At 38.0% G+C, this 27680-nt stretch overlaps 1 protein-coding gene across 1 annotated transcript in view; it reads right to left on the reverse strand.

The window, feature by feature from the left end:
* MICU3 (mitochondrial calcium uptake family member 3) overlaps positions 1–27680 on the reverse strand; it is a 74677-nt gene that overhangs the window by 38656 nt on the left and 8341 nt on the right. Inside the window, 2 exon segments of the mRNA XM_023761189.1 lie at positions 3568–3774; positions 27388–27675. Of these exon segments, the coding sequence (XP_023616957.1) occupies positions 3568–3774; positions 27388–27675 (495 nt within the window).

A 27680-nucleotide genomic window follows, 5' to 3' on the forward strand; every position in this document is an offset into this window, starting at 1 on the left:
TGTTTCATGTACTATAAACTATAATAAATAATTTGAATAGGAAACACATTTTCCATAATTATTATCTAACTTTGGGGATTTCTAGATTTATAAAATAAGTTAACTTCATGTTAAACATCCTATGGTCTTAAAAACACAAATAATGGTATTAAATATTCATAGTAGAATATAAAATATTTACATAAACTATAATTTTAAGGCATTACCCATGCTCTCTGATATGTTACTATCGCTGATTATAATTAAAAGGTCAGGTCTCTCTAGGGTGAATGGGAAGGATAGGGACAAAGGTAAAAGAGATGAAGGAGAGAGCAAGTAATGTGAGGTAGGGAGTCTCATCCTGTTTTCCATTCTTCTCCGCTAAAAATATTATCCTATATAATAAAAGCCTAATATGCTAAGTGTCCAGTCGTCCGGTCGGCTGTTCAACCAATCAAACTGTAATATGCTAATGATATGCTAAGGCTGCTCAACTGCTCACTATGATGTGCACTGACCAGCAGGGGGCAGATAGTTGACTGGTTGACCAGTTGCTATGATGTGCACTGACCACCAGGGGCAGATGCTCTGACCAGTAGGTTAGCTTGCTGCTGGGGTCCGGCTGATAGGGACTGAGCGAGATGGGCCAGACATGCCCTGGACCCCTCCACATTCCCTCCCTGGCTGGCCAACCTCCCATGTCCCTCCCCAGCCCTGAGCATGCACCAGTGGGGTCCCTCAGCCTGGCCTGTGCCCTCTCACAATCCAGGACCCCTTGCGGGATGTTGGAGAACCAGTTTCGGACCAATCCCGCAGGCCAGGCTGAGGGACCCCACTGGTGCACAAACTCGTGCACTGGGCCTCTAGTAGTTGAATAAAATACCAGTGATCACTTTCTTTTTCTGATTCCTCTTCACACTCCTGAAGATATCAAAAACTATGAATCTTATAATACTGAAATAAATGTGAGTCATATTGCTGTTTCCTTTGCTCAGATTTGAACACTGTGAATATCTAATGACTAACTTCATGTTTATATGGGATTAAGTCCTATTAAACAGCTTAATTAGGAACTGGTAAATATTAAGTATCCTAACTACATTACAATAATGACAACCAATAATATCCCTACATGGCAATGTTGTTATTTCTATATAATTAACCATAGTTAATGTAAACAATATATCAAATTCAAGATTATAAGAAAGGCTTTTTTTTTGCTATATAACTTTCTTTTTCTTAGTCAATACATCATCTTAAGATACAAAGGAAGTATGTTCTAAAATTTAGCAATCTGATTTCTAGGCAGATAGATTTCTTCTCTATGTAGAAACAATATCCTTTCTTTACCCAAGATAGTTTATACAAACATGTAATCAAGTGATTAAAATCATAGGCCTATAAAGTTGAATTCAGCAGTTAACCTTAATTATGATACTATATACATTCACTTTTAAAGACATCCTCCTTTTCATAATAAGAAGAACAATGTAAATAATACTCTGTTGCTTTTGAAATATAGCAATAAAAAAAGAAGAAAAATAAATGGCACAAGAGTACATGCACATGCTCTGATGTAATGTTCAGAAGCTATTTATCAAAAGAGGAAGTTAGAAACACTCTTGAGTTTTGTAGAGTTTATGAGATCTCCAGGGTAAATTATTCACAAAAGACATATTCATTCTGCCGGATATGTCACCATGTCCAATATTATTAGCTTTTTCTTATAAAGACTGAAGAGCTATTAAGGTTGTTCTTCAAAGGATTTTCTGATTTTCTAAACTCCTTATTTAATATGAAGTTACTACATATATAAATATAACTTGGATGAAAAGGGACTTCAATTCTATTGGATATATTTTATTTCTTAAAGCTATAGGTTGATATTCATTGTATTTTTAATATTTTTATGTATGTCTAATTTTTTAATAATACATCTTTTAAAACTAAAATTAAAATAATATTTGAAGCTATATGAGAATAAATAATTACTTATTTTAGTTCCAGAAGGGACATTCACCTTTTAGGTTCCATTTAAGTAGGTAAAATAAGAAATTTTCTCAATTTCAAACACAAAGTTATAATCAACAACAATCAGATGTATACCTCAATTGATATTTACTTTGTACTATAATTATTGAGCAAATGTTTACACAGGATACCTTTTTTTTCCTATTGATATCACCATAAAATTATATAGAAAAAAATGTTTAGCCTAACCAGTTTGGCTCAGTGGATAGAGCGTTGGCTTGCAGACTGAAAGGTCCCAGGTTCAATTCTGGTCAAGGGCATGTGCCTTGGTTGCGGGCACATCCCCAGGAAGAGGTGTGTGGGAAGCAGCTGATCAATGTTTCTCTCTCATCGATGAATCTAGTTCTCTATCCCTCTCCCTTCCTCTCTGTAAAAAATCAGTAAAATATATTTTAAAAAAGTGTTTAAATCATGGTTACAAATTCAAGCGATAATGATAATATCTACTAACATTTATTAAGCAACTAGAGGCCCGGTGCATAAAAATTCGTGCAATGGGGGGGAGGGGGGAGGTATCCCTCAGCACAGCCTGCACCCTCTCACACGTCTGGGAGCCCTCAGGGGAGTCCCACCCGAATGGGTTGGCCCGCTCCCCTTGGGGAGCGGGCCTAAGCTGCAGTCTGGCCTCCCTCTGTGGAGCGACCAGTGGGCCGATCAGGGGACAGCACCCACCGACCCCCCCATCGCCAGCCCCTCCCTCTGTCCGCTTGCACGTGCCTTGGCTGGCCTGGCGCTGCCTGCTTGCTGGCCCTGCGCCCGGCGACCAGTTGTTCCACCTTTCGGTTGATTTGCATATTACGCTTTTATTATATAGGATTATTGTGTGCCAGGTATTACACTAAGTACAACTGATATATTCAATCCTCAAAAAACCTCACAAGGCTGTTTTTATTTTTAGCTTTTTAAATGAGGAAACAAAAGATTGAATACGTTAACCAAATTCTCAAAGCTTCTAAATGAATGCCAAAGTTTAAACACCAGTCTGTCTAATTTCAATATACTTTTGCTACTTTTATATCTGTGAGGCAGATTTTGCTCACATACTTCATGAAAAACAACATATTGCAACATACTGAATACAAAAGCAAATATGAGAATCCAACTATCCTTTATTAAGTCAGATATTAAAGAAGTCTGCAAAAATGTATATATTGCCAAAAAGTTTGAGAGCCACTGCCCAGCACATGGAAAGGTGAAAAACAATCAGCCTATACTTATACTGCAGGAGCCATGACAAATATAAAAGATATAGGCAGAATTTTGCCCAGGTCTAACTTCAAAGCCAGTCCTCTGAATTACTCTGTTTAGGCTGGATGTAAAAATTGACTAGGCAGAATATAAGTTTAAAGAATATGAAGTTATAAAGAATGTCGAGAGTGAAGGTGATGTTTAAGCTTAATGTACTGAGAAAGAGGGAACAACTGAAAAATTCTGAAAAGAGAAGAGATACCAATAGGAGTTTGTAAGAACTATTAGTCTGGTAACACTGTATAGCATAATGTCTTCTGAAATACATTACTTGGTTAGTTGTTCTGAAAAACTTATACTGCTCCACACTAGAGATAAAAAAATCTTATAAAATTATTAAGGATTTTTAAAAATATACTTACGTTTGGGCTCATCTGTTGTAACAGCCAAAATAAAATCATACGGAGTCATGAATAACTGCCCTTCACATTCTATAGAGGCAAACAAACGAAACCGCCTTTCCCGAGATGTAGCATAGAGGTCTAAGTCTTCGATGTCTGTTCTGCCAATTGCTACCTAAAGAAAGTAAAAAATTTCAACTATGTGAAATAACATCTCCTTTTAGACTGTACATGCTTTTAATTGTGCTAAAAGTGAATTAACAGAATAAATGAAAATTTGAAAATATTGTCTTCTGAAGAACTGAATCATTTTATAAATTAAATAGAGGCCCAATGCATGAAAATTTGTGCAAGAGTAGGCCTTCCTTCCCTGGGCTGCTGGCACCGGCTTCCCTCCAGCACCCAGGACCAGGCTTCCCTCCTCCGGCCGCGCGCAGGCAGCCAGGACTGGGCTGGCTTCCCTACTCGGCCGCCTGCGGACCCCTGGGCCTGGGCTGGCTTCCCTTCTCGGGCTGCCCGCAGGCACCCAGGACCCGGGCTGGCTTCCCTGCAGCCCTGGCTTTGTCAGGAAGGACGTCCAGAATGATGTCTGGTTTAATTAGCATATTACCCTTTTATTATTATAGACTGTCCACATGAGTACAATGAATTAATACTTCAAAGATTCTACAATGAATGTTATTAACGGCCTGAAGATTTTAAACTGGAACTTTGAAGGACGTGTAATTTTTTTCTTCAGTCTTAGTCATAAAGAACATTAAATTTCTGAGCTAGTAGTTTCTCTAGAGCAGCGATTTTCAACCTTTTTCATCTCATGGTACACATAAACTAGTAACTAAAATCTGTGGCACACCAAAAAATATATTTTTTGCCAATCTGACAAAAAAAGGTATAATTTTGATTCATTCACACCAGATGGCTATTGTTGAGCTGTCATCATTTTTTCATGTGACAATCTAAGGGAAAAGAGGTCAGATATTACATGTTTTAAAAATTCTTGCAGCACATAGATTGAAAATCACTATTCTAAAGGTAGAATGCCTACTATGCACTCTTTATATAGGCATATTTATTTAATTAGAAACTTATTCATTGTAGTTATTAATTTTCTTTAAAAAGTGAAACCCTGATAGGGTGTTCATGGCTACCACTAAGGACACCATTTAGTGGTAACACCATCTAAAGTTGCTAACTCTAGATCACTATAGTACAGTTACTACCAACAGTCACTCTGAATTCTCTCTAGGGTTAAGATGAACAGAATTAGAAGAAGTGTGTGTAGCAGGAGAAGGAAGTCTCTTCTGTTTTCCTTAATTTGCAGTCTTTACCCTGTATATAAATAATTGTCCACTGTTATTTATTTTCTCTCTGAACTAACTATAACAAATTAATTTTTTAACAGAAGGATTATTTTCCTGATTATAAAAGTGACATAATTATTGTATATAATTTAGAAGACAGAACTTCAGAAATTTATAGATATAAATTTTTTGTTTTCTTTTTTGGCAAAAAAAAGGGATTATACTATACTGTTCAGCAATCTGATCTTCTTAACTTATTACTACACAAGAGGCCTCTAACCAATTTGTGCAAGGGGGCTTGGCCCTGGCAGCTGCGGTGGCTTGCCTCGGCCCTCACAGTCCCGGTTTTGTCTGGAAGGTCGTCTGGAAGGTCATTCGACTGTCTGGTCTAATTACCATATTACACTTCTATTATTATAGTTCAGGGCCATTTTCCCAAGTCACTAAATAGTTCAGTAGGTCATTTTTAATAATTATACACTACTTCATAGTAAATGTTTGTAGTAATAATCTTCCTGGAGCATAGGATTTGCATTCATAGAAAAAGATAGGTAAATTGACAATAATCTCTGAGTTCTAGAGTAAAGCACTGGAATTTAATCTGACAGAAAACAAATGGCTTTAGGGAGATTCTTAAAATAGTGCTTCAGAGAGATAAAGCAACCTGGTACCAGAGGCAAGTAGCTCAGCAGTATATTAATAACAATGCTCAGGTAAGCCATAGGAATTAGGAAATTACTTTTGCTCTGCCAAGGGTGAGAAGTGAGACAATGAACAACTCAGTATCAAGAATGGGCAGTAATCTCCCTGAACACTCCTCAGGGATCAGTCTACTATCCTAAGTCCCCTTTTACACTTATATCCCAGGGCAGGGAACCCAATCTTGTCTGTGACCACAAATTAAATAGAGGCCCAATGCATGCTAGGCCCTTTCCTTAGGCCTCCGTGGCCCCAGACACCTCTTCTCCAGTGAATTTCCTAGAGGACCTCTCCTTGTGAAGCTGTTTTTGCACCAGCATCTGAAGCCATGCCTCAGTCTAACATCCTGAACCACAATTTTTGCCTATATCATCTATGTTTGCTATGACCTAATATGGGCTTGATCTGTGACTTTTTGGTGCTCACAGTGCCTGTTTTCTCACTGAGCTGCCCTTCCTTAGGCTCAGTCTATCATGTGTCCCAGCACGTCAAACCTGCTGGACCACTGCAACTGGTAATGTGATCCCCCTTCTAATGCAGGCAACTCCTCCTCCTCCTTCACTTCTAACAATCAATTAGCAAATCCTGTTGTTCTCCCTCTAATGCAGCGGTTCTCAACCTGTGGGTCATGACCATCGGAAAACACATACAGCATATCAGATATTTACATTACGATTCATAACAGTAGCAAAATTACAGTTATGAAGTAGCAACAAAAATAATTTTATGGTTGGGGGTCACCACAACATGAGGAACTGTATTAAAGGGTCGCGGCATTAGGAAGGTTGAGAACCACTGCTAATGTTTCATAGACAGTCATGTCCACTACCTTTTCAAACACGCTCTTCTTCCCTAAAATTTTACAGTAATGGCCTAGGATGTTTGCCTCTAACCCATCCTATAGTAAGAGAAAGTAAGAGAAAATGGGCAGAACTGTAGAATAATTTTGTATTCTTTAACTACCTGAGAATGAGTATCAGAAGAAATCTACCAAGTAGAGTTAAAGGTTTTCATTAAAATTCTACTGCATGAATTCTACACACTATGGCCTCAGCAAAAGTAACCATCATGTTTGATAACAGCATTAAGTGACCACAAGTCAATTTAGCACCATTTTAATTAAATGTTTCCCAGATTAAAAGGGAAGCATATGATCCTATATAATAAAAGCCTAATATGCTAAGTGTCTGGTCATCCAGTCGTCTGGTCATCCAGTTGTCCGTTCAACCAATCAAAGTGTAATATGCTGATGATATGCTAAGGCTGCTCAACCACTCGCTATGACGTGCACTGACCACCAGGGGGCAGATGCTCAGACTGGTAGGTTAGCTTGCTGCTGGGATCCAGCCGATTGAGACTGAGCAAGATGGGCCTGGAGCCCTCCCGCGGTCCCTCCATGGCTGGGCAATCTCCCACATCTCTCCCCAGCCCCAATCGTGCACCAGTGGGGTTCCTCGGCCGTCCTTCACCCTCTCACAATCCAGGACCCTTCGGGGGATGTCAGAGAGCCGGTTGCTTAAAAGGGCTTTTTGCTACTGCAGACTTCTTGCTTCCGCCAATGCCTATGTTCAATTTAGTGTAATATGTCACATCTATATATCTATCTATATAAAAACCTAACAGACTGTTAGGACCGAACAACTGGAACGACTAGAATGACCGCAACGACCGGTCAACTGGTCTCTATGACATGCGCTGACCACCAGAGGGGCAGACACTCAATGCAGGAGCTGTGCCCTAGTGGTCAGTGCGCTCCCACAGCGGGAGCGCAGCTCAGCTGACAGACCCATCCCAGTGGTCCACCAACCTGGCAGCAGCCACTCACTCCCTCAGTAGTCCTGCATGTCCAATCTCCAGAGAATGGGCCAGGCACTGATGGACCGGTGCCGCTGGCCTCCTGGAAGTTGGCCTTGGGCACCACGACCGCTTCCCCTCCCTAGACACTCCACAAGGAAGAAAGGATATAAAAGTGGCCACCAGGTGGCTCCCGACAACCGGCGTGAATGTCAGCGGGACGGATCCAGATCCTGGGCCTGTAAGGGCATCTCACTGCCCGCTCAGAGGGCCAATAGCGTCCTTGGGACCCCACCCGTGCATGAATTCGTGCACCGGGCCTCTAGTAGTGTAATAACACACATTAGCACTGCTGAAATGAAACAGGGTCTGGTAAAAAGTAAAAATCAATTTTCTCATGAAATCCCATTAAACTTGCCTGATCCTAGATCAGTCTAGTTATCATCTAGTAGGATAATCTGGCTTACCTGGTGGGAGAATGGCATGGGATAAAGAGCATAACAGGAAATCAATACTTGGGTAGGTTTTTATGTTCTCTATTCTCTTCCACCTACTTATTTGCCTCTTCCTACTCAAATGTCATAGTGTTAGTTTTTTAAATATGTTTTTATTGATTTCAGAGAGAGAGGAGGGATAGAAACATCAATGATAAGAGAGAATCACTGATCAGCTGCCTCCTGCACACACCCTACAGGGGATTAAGCCCACCATCCAAGCATGTGCCCTGACTGGGAATCGAATTGTGACCTCCTGGCTCATGAGTCTGATGCTCAACCATTAAGCCACACTGGCTGGGCTATAGTGTTTTAATGACTACAGCTTTTGGTTAAATATTTGACATTAGTAAAGCAAAATGCCATCTTATTGTCAATCCTTTTAAAATATTTATGATGATTGAAATGCATTTTTTCTTCAAAGTACACTTCAAAATCAATGTGTCAAATTTTAAAAAACTTATTGATGTTTTCTGTGAAATGACGCTGAATTTTGTTACAATTTAGGAAGACTTGATTTTTCCAAATTGGGAATGTGGAAGTCCATTTATTCAGGTCTTCAACTATGTCTTTCAGTAAAGTTTTTCAGTTTTCTTCACAAGTTTTAGATATTTGTTGTAGATTTACTCTTATATCTTGTATAGTTTCTGTGTAATTGTGACTTGGGAATGGAAGCTTTTATTACTATTACACTTCAATTGTTCTCCCTCTAACCAATTGAAATGTAACAGGAATAAAAGGTTTCACTGGAAAAAGGTTCCATGGCGAAGCGACTGACTTTGGTATATTTGCTCTGTATCCAACTATCCTGACTAAATTCCTTCAGTAATTTAATAACTTTCTTCTTGGATTTTCTAAGTAGAGAATCATAAGTTCTTTCAAAATAGTGACAGATATGTAGCTTATCCTTTATAATATTTATATCTCATTTTCATTGCCATACCTACTAAAGGTCTAGGTCTCTAAAAATGATTTTGAATAGTATCAGTAATATTAAGCACACTTATCTTGTTCCATGTTTTGAAGAGAATGCTTCCAATGAATTGCCATTAAATGCAATGTTTGCTATTGGTTTTGATAATTATCTTCTACCTTAAATTAGGAATGGGTGTTTACTTAGTCTCCTTTGTTCACCAAAAATAAATGAGTTTAGAGTTAGAATTGTTCATAGAGATCATTTGGTCCTCTTGTTTACCTTTTTACCAGAATAGAAACATAGAGTCCTCAAACCAAAATTAAAATGTGTTGGGCAAGTAGAAGCATAAACAGAAATCCCCAAAGAAAAACTCAAAAGTTAGTGGACAAAACTCTATTAATTACATTAACTTTGGACTATTTTTAGTTTCCAAGATGAATTTCAACTAATGAACTAATGTGATTTTATTCATTCATTCAACAGATATTTGGTTGAATGAATGAATATAGTGTGCCTACTTAAAACAAATGAATCAATTATAAAATAATTAGTCAATTAGAAGATTACTTCTTTATCGAAAACTGTTTTAGGGAAAAATATCAATAAGTAAGCTTGGTTTAATCACTTCTAACTAATTTCAAACCTTTCCATCGTTTACATGCTTTGTTCCCTATAGTTCATGTATAGACTATTTTCTTAACTAATGATATAAAAGCACAAATGACGAATTTGATAATTTTTTTTACTGTGGTAGAGTTCTAATCAAGTTAAACTTTACGGTTTTTTAGGAGGCAGACATGGAGCAGCAGTCCATGAAGTTCAGCTGAGAATATCTAACCTGACATACTAGAATCTTTAAGGAAAGGGACAGCATCAGGTCAGCAGTCTACCAAATGTCAGGAGGAAGTCAGACCTTTAAAAGCTTCAGATATACCTCTGAATTTTCCAAAGTTTGAATAAATCTAAACCTTCTGAAATGTTAACATCACTGTCATGAACATTCAGAAACCAACAATCAATAAATAAAGGTGGAAAATGATATTCAAACTAGTTTATGAACCAACTCTTGGCAGTCTTACTTATCTACACATGACAATGATCTTGTATCACATCAATGTTCTGAGGCTTTTAAAAAAAATATATGCACAGCCATTTGCCTTGAGCACACTGGCATGAATATGTGGGTATAATCCTTATATTATAAGGAGCAGGTTAAGTACACCTATATTCACTGGCTGATCTACTTTAAGACCTTTTTTGCTTACTTAAATCCATTATATATTTTAATTTTTGGAGCAATAAAATTAACCTAAATATCTTTCAATAGTATATACTGACTCAGTAAATGATACTTTTTTCATCACAAATTGCCAATAAAAACTCATCAGTAAGTAAAATGTATCTAAAGTGAATGGGAAAGTTAATCTGAAAGTAAAAAACCTGAATTATATCCATGTAGTTGTTAAAACATTAATTGATAAAATGAAAGTCTATTATAAACTAAAGGCCCGGTGCACGAAATTCATGTACAGGTAGGGTACCTAGGCCTGGCCGGCAATCAGGGCCGATCAGGTTCCCCACCCCCTGCCTCCTCCTTCCCTCGCTCCCTCAGCACCCCGCTGCCGCCACTGGTCACCCACCATGTTTCACGCCGTCACCTGGTGGTCAGCGCATGTCATAGCAAGCGATCAAACTCCTGGTCTCCTGGTCGAACTCCCGAGGGGATAGTTTGCATATTAGCCTTTTATATACTAGTAGATAGATAGATTCAATATCATGTGCTTAAAAAGCAAGCCTTTTAAAAGCGATAAACTACAATTTGTGAACCACAGGGAAGACTGACAGGAGTTATAGAAATCATGTTCATTAAGAAAAATTCTTAATTTCTATAGGTTGACATTACCTATTCTTTTCAACAATAAATAGTAATTTTTGCTTCTATAATATCTTTAAAAAACATGAATGAAATTCATAAGCCCTTCTAACTTTTGACTACAGGAATAACAAGAATAAATGCACCTGGTGAGAATCTTATAATTGCATGAACTAGGGAAAGCCAGAAAGAGGCGAATACACTTCTCAAATTTGAATGAAGACTGAGAGTTACAACATAGAAAAGGTCCTTGGTTATTGTTGGAGAAAAAGGCAAACACAAACATAATTTGAAAGAAGCTCAAATTCGGTAGATTATCCTTTTGGCTACAAGGAAAATTTCAGGAAGGGCAGCAATGGACAGAAGCCAGAACAGAAAGATATAGAAGAGGTAGCATATGATTTATTTGACTCAATCCTGAACCAAGTACAAGACTCAAACTATGGATCTCAGCCAGGGATACAGGGGATACACAGAGGTTCAAGCAGCAGGCAAACTGGCTTAAAACCATTATTCAAAGAAGAGATAAGTAGACCACGTCAAGAGGAACCTGAGTTCAGAAAGAGCTGTTGTACATTGGATATTGGCATAAAGTCACTGGGGTATCAGACAGGAATCCATAAGACTGGGGCCAAATCACAGGATCAGTTACATTAACAATGTCAAAAGTGGCCAATTGCCCATTAATCTTCAACTTATATTCTCCTATTGGTCTTAGTGTCTGTCTATGGAGAGGTTAAACTTACAGGTGGGTGGTCAGCTGAATTCTCATACCAGGAGAATACAGATCAGTCCAGCTGACAAACTTAATTCACCACTGTAAAAAACAATCACTTTCCTCCATCATTAGATGGATAAAGATGTGATACATGCACACACACACACACACACACACATTATTCTATATAATAAAGAGCTAATATGCTAATTAGACTAATTAACAGGACAACTGTCCGGACAACCATGCGGGCGACCTTCTGGACGAAGCCGGGGCTGCAAGGGCCGGCTGAAGCAGCTGGGGCTGCAAAGGCCGAGCTCCTTGCATGAATTTCGTGCATTGGGCCTCTAGTAATATATATAATGGGATATCATTCAGCAACAAAAAACAATGAAATCCTGCCATTTGTGACAATATGGATCAACCTAGAAGGTATTTTGAGAAGTGAAATAAGTCAGAGAAAGACAAATACTGCATAATTTCACTTATATGTATAATCTTAAAAAACACACACACAAATGAACAAACACAACAAAACAAAAACAGAGAAACTGGTGGTTGCCAAAGGGAAGATGGGTGCGGAGATGGATGAAAAAGTGAAGGGGATCAGAGTCAATAATAGTGTGATTACTTTGCATGGTGGCAGATGGTTACTAGACTTAGTGTGGTGACCACATTGTAAGACATATAATAATGTTGAGTCACTAGGTTGTACAACTGAAACTAATATAACATTACATGGTGACTACTTGAATAAAAAATTTTATAAACAAACAAAAAACAATTATTTTCCTTCTCAAAGCTCGAGGCCTTCACCAATTAATCCTTTCTTTATCTAGTATATTAGAAAGGGTGGGCTAAATTCCTCAAATGTAATTGCTCAAACACAACAGAAATGTGTTCATTTCCAGAAAGGACATGCTAGGTCTGCAGGGTGGGATGGGACGGTTTGAGGGGGGTGGGGTGGAGTGGGAAGAAGATTCACACATTCATTCAGAGACCCAGGGTGATGATGACTGCCTTTACCAACCAAGGTGGGGCAGGGCAGCCTGGAAGAAGTTCATGTGAGGAGCTTTTATAGGCCAGGCCTAGAAGTGGTCAATCGAAGAGAAGTTAGTCACTGAAGTGCAAAGGATAATGGATAACGAACCCGGCATCCACAGCTCTAACTATTATGGGGTAAGAGAAGAGATTATGGTCAACAGCTTGCAGTTTCTGTCACACTAACTTTTGGTGATAACATCAAGGGCTCATGAAATATAAAGACTAGGGCAAAAAACATTAGAATTATATATAGTATGTTTAACAAAGACTTGGAGAGATACAGTTCCAAAACAAACCACATCTGTAGCCTCTTGGGAGGTAAGACTTGTAAATGACCTTAATTAATTTTTTAGGAAATACTAGACTACTGTGATTCACCTTAATTTGACACTTCCACACATTTTATCCTCCGCTTGTTGTATTTCTTCCCAAAGTCTTAAACACAGTCACTATTCACTTGAAATGTAATGTTTGCACTTGCACTCTCCCAGCTTTGTTTTTCCAAATTTGCAAAACACTTTGATAACTCTGACCTTTTCACTAAACAAAAGCAGTGAGATTAAGAAAACATTGGTTCTGGTCCTCCATCCTTGAATATTGAGAGAAGTTGAGTGTAAACAGATGTTTTGTGCTCCATTTCACAAACCTATCCACAGTATCTATGGGAGGCTGAACAGTAACTACTGTCCAAAAGTTTAACTTACAAAAACTGAATTGAACTGTCTATAGGTAAAAAGATGATGACCTTTAAAATTTTGATATGCGATTATAAAACAATTGATCCTGAACTAAATTTGGTTGACAGACTGCTATACTCAAAATATCCAAATAAAAGAACTAAAAACTCTAAAATTTAAGTAACAACTAATATATAAAATTACCCAAAATTTATATATATAAACTTAAGTTTAAATTCTAACAAGTTCATTTCTTTCATTAATAAAGTAAAATTCACTCTGAAAATAAAGTATCATCAAACTTTAAAAAATGAAACTATAAGTGTGATTTCAACAAATATTATCTTATTAAATGTAATACATTATGATTTCTTGGCTTCTTGTGGGCATATTCTAACTAGATATGTGAACATTTTTATGGTGTTATTTTCACAGAAAAGGAGAATACAGACATCCTAAATTTAAGTACTACTGCAATATTTTTATATGTGGCAAATTTCATAGAGGAAATGGAATTTTTCATATCAAAAAGATCTCACAAAACTGCTACTGAGAACTATACAAGCATGGGTTTCAGAGTTGGCACATCAATTATCTTTATTGTAAGTGTAAGAAAACACAACAGAAAAATGAAATCACAGAAATCTAGAGGTAGAAGAGAATTTAAATTTGTCTTTTTCTTTTACTCCTTCTAGGAAATTATATTTTACATATTCTAGGAAATTATTTTATGGTACTTACTAACATTCTTTTCAAGTTTGCTAAAAAAATGTTTAGGAAATCTTCTTTCCAGCTCCAGAAAGCTTTATCTTTTTTGTTACACTGAGAAATTGTGAACTGCATTCTAATTCTTTAACCTCAGTTTCCCTACCTATAAAAATGAAGAATTTCATGGATATAAAAATTTTAAACATACCTGTAAACTAACACACACAATTTATTCATAAAAGTGAGTAGGGATCATTTTCAGGTACTTTGTGGATATGCTGACATAAGAGCAGTGGCTTAAGAAGTGGTAGAAATGATAAAAATTACATTTTAAAAATTATCTCATCTTTCCAAAGGAAATAAAAATATGTGTCAATGCAATTATATTATCTGGAATTTCCAAACTCAGATCTTTGTAACTTGTACTTAGATGTTACTTCTGAAGGTAGTGAAACCAGGGCCTTCCGGCAACAGAGTATATCATTATTCCTCCTAAGAATAACAGAAAGCAAAGGTTCACTGCCAAGGCATAGTGTCGTGTTACTTCAGGTCAGCAATTTGAAAATTTACTCTGTGGTAAGGTCTGGTTTTCCTGGGGAGGCAAGATTAAATGCCAGATAAAGGATTCACTACTTGACAATTAGAGAAACTGATGCCTACAAGCTGATAATATCCCAAAGAGGTAACTTGAGACAATTATATCAATTATCTAAACACTGTATAATGCATTCCCTCTTAGCAGCCAAGAAACAGATATGAAAATGAAGAATGGAAAAAGGAAAAATAAAAACCATTTGTATTAACCAAAATTGCTTAGATTATTCATCCTTATTACTTTCTTTTTAAAAATATTTGTTTTATATTAAATTAAATCAGTATTAATGTTTTAAAATGAATGATTAGAAAGTTTACTTGATTATATGTAGGAAGTTTAGAATTTTATGCCCTGATATTGGCAACTGTACCAAAATTTTATGAAACATTACAAAGCACGTATCTCTTAAATGTGGATTTTTATTTTACATTTTCTGGGCAAAAATCTTATGAGATGTATATGAGACTCAATTCACATCTATTTTTTACTCTAGCTAAAAAAATGTTCATGGAAGTATTACACTTGCTTTCTCTAATGGCTTCAGGCTTATTTAAAAGCTTCTAAGAAGATAAAAGGAGTAACATTTTTTTTTTGCTTGTTGGGTGGTCGAAAGGTTAAACATCAAATTCCCAGTGTGGGAAAATCCCTAAGTACTCTAGGTGAAATGTTTTGATGCTTAGTAAATGTATCTATGTGGAAATACACACAGCTGACGACCAGCCAACAGCATGTCCCTGGCTGAGATCAAATAGAAAAAGAAAGTTAGAAAATGGGGGCGGGGGGAGAACGATCACTTATGATGTTCAAGTGTCCACTGTACTGTAATAGTAGCTTACATGATAGGGTTCTTCACACCATTTCTTTCCTGCTCTGTACAGCAAAGCTACTGGAGAGAGCTGCCTACATTTCCTGCCTCTGATATCCGCTACTTCAGCTGGTTCCCCCCTCTATCCCTCCACTAAAACTGCTTGTCAAGGTCACCGATGACCTACTTGTTTCTAAATCTAAAGGTCAATTCTCAGTTTTCATCTTACAGCATCTGACACTGTTGATAACTCATCGATGACCTTGACAGTTTTAGTGGAGGGATAGAGGGGAGAACTCCTGATTTTTGTCCTACTCCCCTGGAGTTTCCTTCCCAATACTTTTGCTGGTACTTCTCATCTACACAGTGCCCTATGGTGGTTTCACTCACCCACAGTGTCCTATGAACCTCCTCTCTTATTTTAATCTATAATACTTCTTTGAAGATCTCATCTAGGTTTTACATATTATAAATTTACTATCAAATCCAAAATGGAGGTCATTTACCAGAGATAGGGCAAGGTGGGGTGTGCTGCAGGTACAGCGGACACAATACTTTGGAATAGCTTTTGTGGGATGAGAAATGGAGGTACCAGGGACATGTAAAAGTATTGTTAAACATGTGTCTTTATTCACACAGTTCAGTTTCTCAAGAGTATATAATACCTAGATAGAATTTTGGAGTTATGCGGTATGTGAATCCTCAATTTAACACACACTGTCAATTTATTTTCCAAAGATTTGTACCCCTACCACCAGAGTATAAGAATTTTTGTGGTTCTACATCAATGCCAACATTACTGTGTTTTTAATTTTACCAATTTAATTAATAACAATTGGTGCTTTACTCTGGTTATCATAATATTTCCCTATAGTTAGTGATGTTGAACATCTTTTCATGTGTTTACTGGTTTTTTTAAATATATTCCTCTTGAGTTGCCTGTATAGACCCTTTGCTTATTTTTCAGTTATACTGTCCTTTTTTCTTATTGATTTGTAGATCATCATGATATATTCTGCATATTTATTCCTTGCAAGTGCTATCCTATATAATAAAAGAGTTATATGCTAATTAGCCTGCATATGCTAATTAGTCACAACCAGTATGCAAATTGACCATCCCTCCAATGCAATAAGAGAGGGATATGCTATTTAGCCCTGATATGCTAATTAGTAACCAGTATGCAAATTGACCATCACTCCAACACACAAGATGGCCGCCCCCATGTCATCAAAGATGGCCACCACAAGATGGCCTGCAGAGGAGGGCAGTTAGGGGTGACGGGGCTGGCAGGGGAGGGCAGTTGGGGGCGATCGGGCCAGCAGGGGAACAGTTAGGTGTCGATCAGGCTGGCAGGGGAGTGGTTAGGGGGTGATCAGGCTGGCAGGCAGAAGCGGTTGGGAGCTAGCAGTCCTGGATTGTGAGAGGGATGTCCCAGATTGGAGAGGGTGCAGGCTAGGCTGAGGGACACCCCCACCCCAAGTGCACGAATTTCATGCACTGGGCCTCTAGTATAATATAAGTTATCTTCTTCCATTCCAAGACTTCTTTGTATTGTATTAGATATTCTGTTTTAATGAAGTGAAATGTAGCAGTATTTACCATACTAGATTGTGTTTTTTGAAAATCTTGTCTTGTTTTGAAAATCCTCCCCCTCTTAAGTTCAAAATTTTATTTTCATATATAGTCTTCTAAATATCTTAAAGTTTCACTTATCACATTTAAAACTCTAATCCACTTGGATTATTATGTCATAAAGTAGGCATCTAATTTTATTTCCCTCATAGCATTTAACTCTAATCAAGCCCTATTGTCTTGTATATTATTATTGTTCAATATTTAAGAACCACCCTAGTTTAACTCCTTTCAAAATAATAATAATAATATTGGTGTAATATATAGCCACTGTTTAAGAATTACTCCATTTTTACCAATTTCTTCATTCATCATTGCTTCTTGAATTTCATCTTTCTTTTTATGTTCATTTCTTCCTGATATTCACCCTTTAATAGTTCTTTTAATGATGATCTGAGACTTGTAAATTCTCTCAGTCTTATGGAAATAAATTTATTTTGTTCTCATTCCTACATGATAATTTATCTAGGTATGGAAATCTATGTCGGCAGTTATTTTCTCTCAGCATTTTGAAGGTATAGTCTACTGTCTTCTGACTTCTACCCATTGCCATAGATTCATCGATAATCAGGCCAAAAGCTATCCCTTTATGGAAATCTGCCCTCTCTCTCTTTATCTTTGATTTTAGTTTCACTAGAATCTAACTAAATATAGATTAATTTTTATTTATCCTGCATCAGGACTGTTTATATTTCCCAACGTCTTTGTTTGTTTTAAGAACTCATTATCTCTTAGAATATTGCTTCTCTCATTCTCTCTATTCTCCTAGTCTGTAACCCCTGCTAGATAAATTGTAGATCATCTCAGTCTATTTTCCATTCTCATAAACTCTCTTTAATATTTGCTATTTCTTCTATTAAATTCTCTGTAGTTTCCTTAAAATTACCTTCCAGATTACTAATTGCCTCTTCAGTTACATCTTATATCCTGCCTAACCTTTCTAACCTCCAATGACCATCTTTTACATTTCTAGTTCTATTTGAGTCTTTATTATAATCTACTTATTATTTTTCATTGTGTATTTAATCTTTTTGCATATACTTAACTTAGAGACTCAACCAAATTATTCTATTATTAAGTTGTTAGGAATCTGATCAGCTGACTCTTTCTTATAGAACTTTATATTTTATACTTTTGGATTATAAACTTATCCTCTTGTATATCTTATTTATAGAATTTACATATGGCCAGTGTTCAGGGCATTTCCTTCCAAAGAAGTTTTGCATTTCATTCTTCCAGCAACATCAGCTTTTCTCAGCTTGGGTAACACAAGTTTTAACTCTGAATCCATATGAGGTAGTATGGGACCATGTTTATACAGTCTCAGGAGAGTCTTTTTTTTTCTACTTAGAACTCAGACAGACATCTTCAGATTTCCTTGTCATCAACTTTTACTAGATGGATGATTATTTTCTAGCTCATTCTTTTGATAAGTCCTATGGCTTTAGAAAGGAAGGGTCTCAGTTTTAACTTCCAAAGGTCTTGTCTCCTGTCCCCACATAGGCTTAGTCCCTAGAATTCCATGAATAATGACCCATCACTCTCCCAAATAAGCTACACCTCACAGTGTTCTATTATTAGTTTCCTCTTTATTTCTGCCCCTGGCAATTTTCCTTAATTCATTGTAAGTACAATAGGGTATTTAAAAGGATGTTTAAAATATTTTTATGACTGATATGCTGTATTGGTAGAACCAGAAATCTAATCCATTTATTTTATTAAATGGGCATTCCATAATTTATTTATGAGCATTTTAATTTCATTTCAAAGCCATTTTCCCAACACAACTGTAAGACTAAGAAAGACTGAAAAATATATTACCTGCTCTTTAGTTTTTCTTAGAAAGAGAACTCTGACTTTTAGCTTGTCACAATAGCACAAAGAATAAAGGTTACACTTTTCAGGCTTTATTGCAATTAGATTGGGTCAACAGACTAAGTTTTGGTCAGTGAAATGCAAATTAAAGTCTTTTTTTGAGACTTCCTGGAAGGCCATTTAAAAGGTGCTGACTCAGCTATATAAGGAACCCACCCGTAACAAAGGCAAAGCTCTTTATTGTACCCTGCTTCACTATTTCACTATATTATTTCCATAATCACGTTAATCACTGAGTTTAAAGCTATTGTAGAGGGCAATCATAAGTAGATATTGGCAAAGAGATCATTGTAGAGGGAGGACATGAGGGAAAGGATATGAGGAAGATCTATATTTTCCCAAGCATATGCTAAATATTTACTAGTAGGTGAAGATAAAATTGCTTTTGGGCTAGGATGTAGTGTGGTGAATGAATCAGTAGGTATACTACAGTGTCTTAACCAAATAATATAGGTTAGGTACCTCTGATCTTTCTGCTCCCCCACCTCCCCAGTACCTTGTTTTTCCAAAGGAATTAAAGTCCCTATGGAGTCACTCTGCTCTCCTACAATTAAGAAAGCATAACTGCAGATACCTGTATCATACAGTACATTAAAGAATGCCACTTAGGAAAACTTCCTGAATAAAATATACCACCAAAAAATGGAAGAGATGTTTCTAGAACTTCTTTATCTGCCTGTAATCAAACAATATATCCTTACTCCCTGAGTAACTCCTGCTCTTACATAGCTGACATTCAGATAATCCCTCTCTGGTTCACTTCTCCATATCCTCCTAATTTTACCATTTTATTGAAGATCAATGTTCAACCCAATCTATGGCTGTAGCTATGTTCCAACTGCTCTTGGGTAAGGGTTGCAGTAGAAGACCAAAGACACAATGGGCTACTCACATATAATTTGCCAGGAAATGGCAGCAACCTTGAGAAGTTGGCCTGCTCCCTACAGTTTTGTAAAAATTAAAAAATAACTACTATAATAATTCAGGATAAGATCTAAATTTTATTATTTGGTGATATATATGTATAATATTTTGATAAATATTTAGTTCACAATAGCACCCAGTATTTGTACTTTTACCAATAATATTTAGAAAATTAGATCCAAGTAAGAAGTATAGATTTTAACCTTACTCCCTAAATAGGATGTCTTCACTTTGACTAAGTCTGTGCTATAAAATACTAACACTATATTCTTTACTAGGACATAAAATCCTGCTGTGACCCATTTACTTGTAGAGGAAACGGTCTGGAGGAAGCCATGAGACAACAAAGATGGGTGAAAGTTCGAGTCACAATGATTTACTTTCACTGTAAACCCTAGACCACAAGCTGCCTATTATTGTCCTTAGGATTCCATCATTGATCCTGTGGTATTAATATCTCAAAACCTTTCTTAATCTCCTGGGGACAATGAGTGAATGTATGTGTGTGTATATATATATATGGAGAATTATAAACCATATCTCATCTTTAGAGTTGTAAGAATAACTTTAAAGTGGTTGGAAGAAGTACAGAACTAATGGGCTGGAACTAGCTTAAACTGGGTCTAATCTATGACAGCCTTTCTGACATGATGTAAGCCTGTTAGAAATATTTACTTTTGAATTATTGCAAGCAGTTTGAATAATCCACTATATTACTTCCAGGGAAAGGAATAATCCAAATATTTCACCTAGTCAATACTTATAGTATCAATTGGATAGATATTATCTTTATCAGAGGCAGAAAAAAATGGAATTATTTTAAATTCTTTTATATACACTTCCTATGCCTAAATTTTGAAGGTGGAGTTGAGTATTAAAATAGTTAAAAGACAATTTAGTGAATGGAGAAAAAAGCAGAAAAACTTGGATTCTACTTTCCCAATTTGGGAAAGACAATTGTTTAATAAGCAAACAAATGTCCTAGGCTAGTCAATTGAATGACAATGCACTAAACTTTCACATTTTACTTAGCTTATATAATCTATAAACACTTGAGAGAATAAAGGAGTAAGGTAAAAAAGTAATATATTTCAAAATTCCTGCTTAGTACACAAGTGACTAGGCATTTTCTTTAATGCTAGATAAACAGCCATAAATAGAACTTGTTTGACTTTTATAAACACATTTTTCTCTACACAAGAGTATTTACACTACACAAAATAAAGTTACTCAAATTCTCAGTGTTTGGCACAATTACAGAAGATCGGTTAGAACTAATATTCTACAGTTTAAACTTGCCTATCAAGTTTACACAAAAGAATAAAATCTGTAGTATAAGTTTGTATATTGCCTATGTGAGTTAAATATTATATTATGGGGAAAAAGTACTAATCAGATCATATTACTAAGGGTTATACATCTCAAAAAAAGGAATTCTATATAATAAAAGGGTAATATGCAAATAAACCGAATGGCAGAAAAACCAACCAACCAAAGTGTAATATGCTAATGATATGCTAAGGCTGCTCAACCACTCGCTATGACGTGCAATGACCACCAGGGGACAGATGCTCCGACCGGTAGGTTAGCTTGCTGCTGGGGTTCGGGCAATTGGGACTGAGCAAGATGGGCCAAACACGCCCTGGAGCCCTCCCCTGGTCCCTTCCTGGCCCGATCCCTCAGCCTGGCCTGCGCCCTCTCGCAATCTGGGACCACTCAGGGGATGTTGCAGATCCGGTTTCAGCCAGATCCCACAGGCCACTTCCCTTGGGAGGGCACCAGATGCAGGGTTCATGGCCGGTCAGTGCTGCTGCAGCAACACGAGCCTCTCCCAATCAGGACTGATTGGGTGCAAACCCGCGGCAGGCACGGTAGGGCCAGGATGAGCGGGAGAGGCAGGTAGGAGCTGCAGGCGGCATTGGACTGCAGGTTTCGATCCAATCCCTACAGGCCACCCAGAGGGACCCCACCCATGCATGAATTCGTGCACTGGGCCTCTAGTAACATAATAATTAGAACAGCAAAAGTTGTGACAATGTAAAAATATTCACTGAAAAACTACATTTCACGAGTAAGCTAAAAATTCATTTTATCATTTAAAACTCCTATTTAATCATGAAAATGCAAAACAGAAGCAAATTAAAAGATGTAATAGTACCCTGGTCAGTTGTGCAGTGGTTAGAGCAGTGGCCCACAGACAAAGGGTCGAGGATTACCAGTCAAGAGCACGTAACTCAGTTGCAGGCTCGATCCCCGACCCAGGTCTATGAGAATCAAGTAGGAAATTACATTAAATCCCAATAGTATTACCCGAATTCCAATTCAAAATACAATTCAGTATTTTTATTTATTTATTTTGAATGTGGAAATTACATTGACCATTACATACACTTTCATTCAAACTGATTAATATGCACTTCTGGACAATTTCTAAGTCTTGGAAGAGAATTACAGATGATAAATTTTTTTAAATTTAAATTCAAGGTCATGACAATTTCATTTCCTAATTCCCTATGTGAATCTAAATAAAAGGATATCCATAAAATGCTGTAACTATCGTTCACTGCAACCCAGACAACGGGTGCATGCATTTCTATAACTCCAGGTTTTGTATAGTCAGAGGAGGAATATTATTTCCAAATTCATTCAAATTTTATTCTGCGATTTACTTAGAAAAAAAACAACTACAAATTGTTATATGTGAATTTACACCATGGTCAGGCCACTAGAAGGACAAAGTGATTCAGAAAACCAAAAGAGGTGATTGCCTAATTTAGCTTCCTATACAACGTTATTCTACACAGAATTAAACTATCTTCAATTTCTATGTGACTTCCCTCACTCTGTAATGTTTGTATTTTAAACATCTGGCAAAATCTTCGATATTCTGAAAGAAGCATAACCTTGTCTCAAAATGTGCTGTCCTAAAAAGAAGTTGGAAAAGAGATAAAGTGAAAGAAAATTAAAAATGAATGATTACTGGCAATTATTATAGAAATAAACAAGAAAGATACAAATACTGTTTTCTTTTTTACTTGAGAATAAAAATAAGTTGCTTAGAGCTTCTTAAGATTACCAAATCATAAAATAGATCATGTGTTCTGTATAATAAGTAAAACACTGGATTAAAGTATGTTAAGCAATCTAGTAAAGTAATTCTGGATCTGAAACAAAAAGGTAGTTATAGAACAAAACTTTTTTTCCATTAATAAAAATAATACTTTAAGGCTAAAACTAAAAGGTTCTAAACAGAATCTTGTCAACATCTTTTTATAATATTAATGAAGTTCAAGGCCATGTTTACTAAAAAAATTTTGGCAAGATAAACTTGCACAATTAAAATAAATATAGTGTCACGTGATTTGGTTTCCCAAAGCCTGGAATTTTGACCTCAACTGAAGTCTTCCCAATTCCAATGCTATAAATAACTACTATAGCTGAACAAGATATTAAACTATTAATTCTCACAGACTGTGGTTGCGCCTTTGCAATGTGCAGGTCCCATGCAAGTATTTGATATAAACTTATTCATTTGACAAACATTTATTGCATATCTATCAGGGTTATGTCCCACACCAGGCAATGATAATATAAAGGTGATCAAGACCAACACAAGACCTCTCCTTAAAGGGCGAAGACAAGCAGAAAAGACAGGCAATTAATAACTGCAAAAAGTCATCATCTTGGAGTATATGGTAGAGTTGGGGAAGGCCGTCTGGAAGTTCAGAGGCAATGTCTTTCAAAATCTTCAAGGCTACGGTAATAGAACATGCTGCATGTCTGTAGGTTACTGCTGCTTATTGCCATCAATTAAATTAGTCTCATAACACACACAGGGTAATTTATATGCTAGGCTATGTTCAATATAACATACTGCTTAATTAAAAGAGGCTTTATAAATCAAGTGTTCTTGCTATAGTTTTAAACTTCAAAAGGAAACATTTCCACCACTTCAGGAAAATCAAATAAGCATAATAAATGAAGTGGCAACACAGGTTTAAAATACTTCTGAAAAAATGGCAGACTGACCTTATGAGTTTCTTTCAACCTCTTCCTCCCAAAACCACATTAAAATCACAATAAAATATTTCTTAAAAGGTATAAACATACAAAAACTAGGAAAGAGAAAAGGACACTCAAGAGAATTCATTAATTTTTTATAAACTTGAAGAGATGGGGGAAAGGCAATTGACCAGAGGAGCAGAGGCACAACCTGGGTACCACGGAGGACACCAAACAGAAGCAAGCTAATTCGGGTTACAAATCTCAGAAAGGATAAGGCCTTCGGAACACAAGGAACTGTGTTGGCAGAGAAAGTTGTGAGGCTGAAAACAGAGGATAACAATATGTAAGTACATCACTGGATATTCCCCCAACACACATGTTCTCGCACATACATGCAATGTGCTGTGCATCCAGGTTACTGTTCCTCCCACCTCTCCCATTCTTTGGAGAAGCTCAATGAGACCAGAGAAAAATATTTATAAAATACTGGGATGTGGATGCCACTCTAATGAAAAGCCCAGATCACCAAATAAAAAGCCATGGTCCTGTAAAAAGAGCTTCTGAGAGGCCTCAAATATAGATAGGCAACAACCACAGATATGTGGAGAAAACCTCAAAATGATAGTGAAAGCATTGAAAATAAAATATAAAAAAGAACCTGGAAGAGATAACACAATGCATGGAGCAGAAGACAACTTAAAAACAAAACTGTAATTCATATCCTTATAGTAAAAAGGCACATGTAGCAGCCATAAAACAAAATAGATCACTGTAACACAAGAACATCAGGGAACAGAGAATAGTTCTTTGAATTAAAAAATTAAGATAACTGAGATAAAACATTCAACAGAAAGGCTAGAAGATAAAGTTATCTCTGGAGATAAAGATATCTCCCACAAAAGCAAACCAACAAAAAAAATGAAGTAGTTGGAACAAACGAAAGAGTAGAATTAGATCAGGAACTGTCAGAAGATGTAACTTCAAACTAATAGAGGTTTCAGAAAAAGAAAACAGAAAATGGAGAAAATTGTCAAAGAAATAATACAAGAAAAATATATAGGCCCAGCCGGCACGGCTCAGTGGTTGAGTATCAATCTATAAACCAGAGGTCAGGGATGGATTCCAGATCAGGCCATACGCCCAGGTTGCAGGTTCGATACTGTGTGGAACGCGCAGGAGGCAGCCAATCAATGGTTCTCTCTCATCATTAATGTTTCTATGTCTTTCTCTCCTTCTCCCTTCCTCTCTGAAAATCAATAAAAATCTATTTTTTTAAAAAAGTATACAGAACTTTCAGACATGAATTTTCATACTGAAAGGGCCCTAAAGTATCTAGCACAATAAATGAAAAAATGTCCACACCAGTGGTTATTGTTGTGAATTGTTTAAACACCAGGATAAAGAGAAGATTATAAGTTTTCAGAGGGGGGGGGGGGGAAGGTCAAATACCAAAGTAACGATCAGAATGTACAATTGGAAACTTGGGAAGGGTAAGATACAGACTTTAGTAATTATTTGACTTCTAAAACAATGTATACTTTCATTAACAATAAACAAGCTATATATATATGTAAAAATAGAGAAATATGCTAATTAACCGGGATGCAGTAATGTTGACTGGACAGGAGGAGGTTGCACGTGCAGCGTTGGGGGCAGCGTCGGGGGCGGGGCGGCAGGGGCCTCCGCACGCTTGTGCTGGGGGAGGGCCTGACCAGCAGCGGCCATGGCTGCTTCAAGGGCTGGAGAGGGAGTGGGTGGCACTGGGTGATTTCGAATCGTGTGCTGGGCTCCTAGCAGTAACATAAGCAAATAAATAGAGCCATAAAGTAAATAAATGAACAAATAAATATATTAAACAAACTGACTGAATGCTCACTATGTGCTAGGGATACCATTCTTTTTTAAAATGTATTATCTCATTTAACTCTCATAATGGTATGAGGAAGACACTATCAACCTCCTTTTGCAGGTGAGGAAACAGGCTTTGAGAAGTTGAGCAACGATACAACCAGTAAGCCGTGAACTCGGAGTCCTGGCTTTCTGAGTATGGTCTTTTAAATTAAAACTGCATGATCCTGTCTCTCAACTTTAAAAGTAAAATTTTTTTTAAAGAAGAAAACAAAAGACTACTTGATGTTTCCTACATTCCTATTCTGTTCCCAGATCAACTGTGGTTGATGAAAAGTTCTGTCTTTGTTCATCAGAGCACAAGTTTAATGTATTATATGCACGAAATTGGTGCAAGGGGCTAGGGGTGGGCCAGGGGTGGGCAAACTTTTTGACTCGAGGGCCACAATGGATTCTTAAACTGGACCGGAGGGCCGGAACAAAAGCATGGATGGAGTGTTTGTGTGAACTAATATAAATTCAAAGTAAACATCATTACATAAAAGGGTACGGTCTTTTTTTTTTTTTAGTTTTATTCATTTCAAACGGGCTGGATCCGGCCTGCGGGCTGTAGTTTGCCCACGGCTGGGCTAGGCCCTCGTGGCCCCAGCTTTGTCCAGAAGGTTGTCTGGAAGGTCGTTCAGCTGTCTGGTCTAATTAGCATATTACACTTTTATTATTATAGATGTGTGTGGGGTTTGGAGGATGCAGGTTGAAGTATTTGCTAGTATTTTAAATATTCATTGTATAAAAGTACTTTATGCTAAGAATTTGTGATTTGCTGCTAGAAGGATAATAAGCAGATTCCTTTACCTAAACGCATCAACAACCTCCACCAAAAGAAATGACACACCTACAGCATCAGGTCGCCACTGTGTACCTCGTGCAAAGAATAACAGGTATATACATTTCATTAAAAACAGTTGCCTCTTTTCTAAATTATTGTCATCTGAGCCCTTCACACTCCTCTAGTCCTGCAAGGAAAACATTCCTAGAAGATTTTCCTAGTCATTTACATGACTGTCAAGTATACTGATGCAACAAAAACATCATGTCCCTGTACTCATTCTTGCCTTTTACTCATCCTTACCTTATATTAAGTACTAATGATACTTGAACATTTGCGTGTGAATTCCTCTGTAGGCGTCAGCCTCATTTACTTTCCTACTTTCGCTGTCCTGTCCATCCATCTTCTCACTTATTGTCCCTGTTTAGGAGATTCTACCTTAGGAAACGGGTGCAGTGGGTGGGCTAGATTCCTTTGATTAGGTTTTTTGTGTGTGTATTTTTTTTTCCCTATCTGGTGACATCTTCATTCTTTCTGACCTGAAATACCGAAGCTACAGTTTTGGCATTTGGTCCTTTGCGACTGATGAACAATAATGTCTTTTAAGACCTCGCAGCCCCGCACGGCCCCGGGCCTCCTGGATCACTTGCTGTGGCCCACCCAGCCCAGCCTGTGAGTCCCTCCTCTCATAGGCCACTCTCCGCTTTCTGCAGGTCGTGACCTTGGTTTTCGTTTTGTTTTGTCCTGGTTTGGGGTTTCCCTTGATGCGCGGTCGCTGCAGCAACCTCCAAGGTTCTCCATCATCAGTGACAGCACCATCCGAGCCTTGGCACCATCTGCATGAGCACCGGGGCTGCCGGCCTAGAGGGTGTCGGTCTCGGTGGCAGGAGGTCCCTGCCCCCGGCCGCAGAGCTCACACCGCCACCACCTCCCAAGGCCGGGGTCACGGGGTCACGGGGGCCCCAGCCTCAGTCGCACCCGCAGGCCCGCCCCGCACGCAGGGGAACACCTGGCGGACGGCACCTGCGGGCGCCGGCGCACGCGCACCTACCGTCTCCTTGGCAGCGGCGACCGGGATGGGCAGCAGCCCCCGGCCGCGGGGCGGGTCCTCCGGCTCCAAGTCGGCGCCCTCGGATGGGCGCCCGGGGTCCGGCGCCCGCGCGGAGTCGGGCCGGGGGTCCCCGTACAGCTGGTAGCACACGAGGCCGACCAGCCCCCCGCCGGCCGCCGCCGCGAAGCTCAGCTCCCCCCAGCGCCGCCGCCGCCTCCACGCCGCCTCCGCCACAGCCCCGTCCTTCCTCCTCCCGGCAGGGGCAGGGCCGGCCGGGCGGGCCCGCGGCTGTT

This window comes from Myotis lucifugus, unplaced genomic scaffold (assembly GCF_000147115.1).
Source record: "Myotis lucifugus unplaced genomic scaffold, Myoluc2.0 scaffold_201, whole genome shotgun sequence".
NCBI classification, from domain to species: domain Eukaryota; kingdom Metazoa; phylum Chordata; class Mammalia; order Chiroptera; family Vespertilionidae; genus Myotis; species Myotis lucifugus.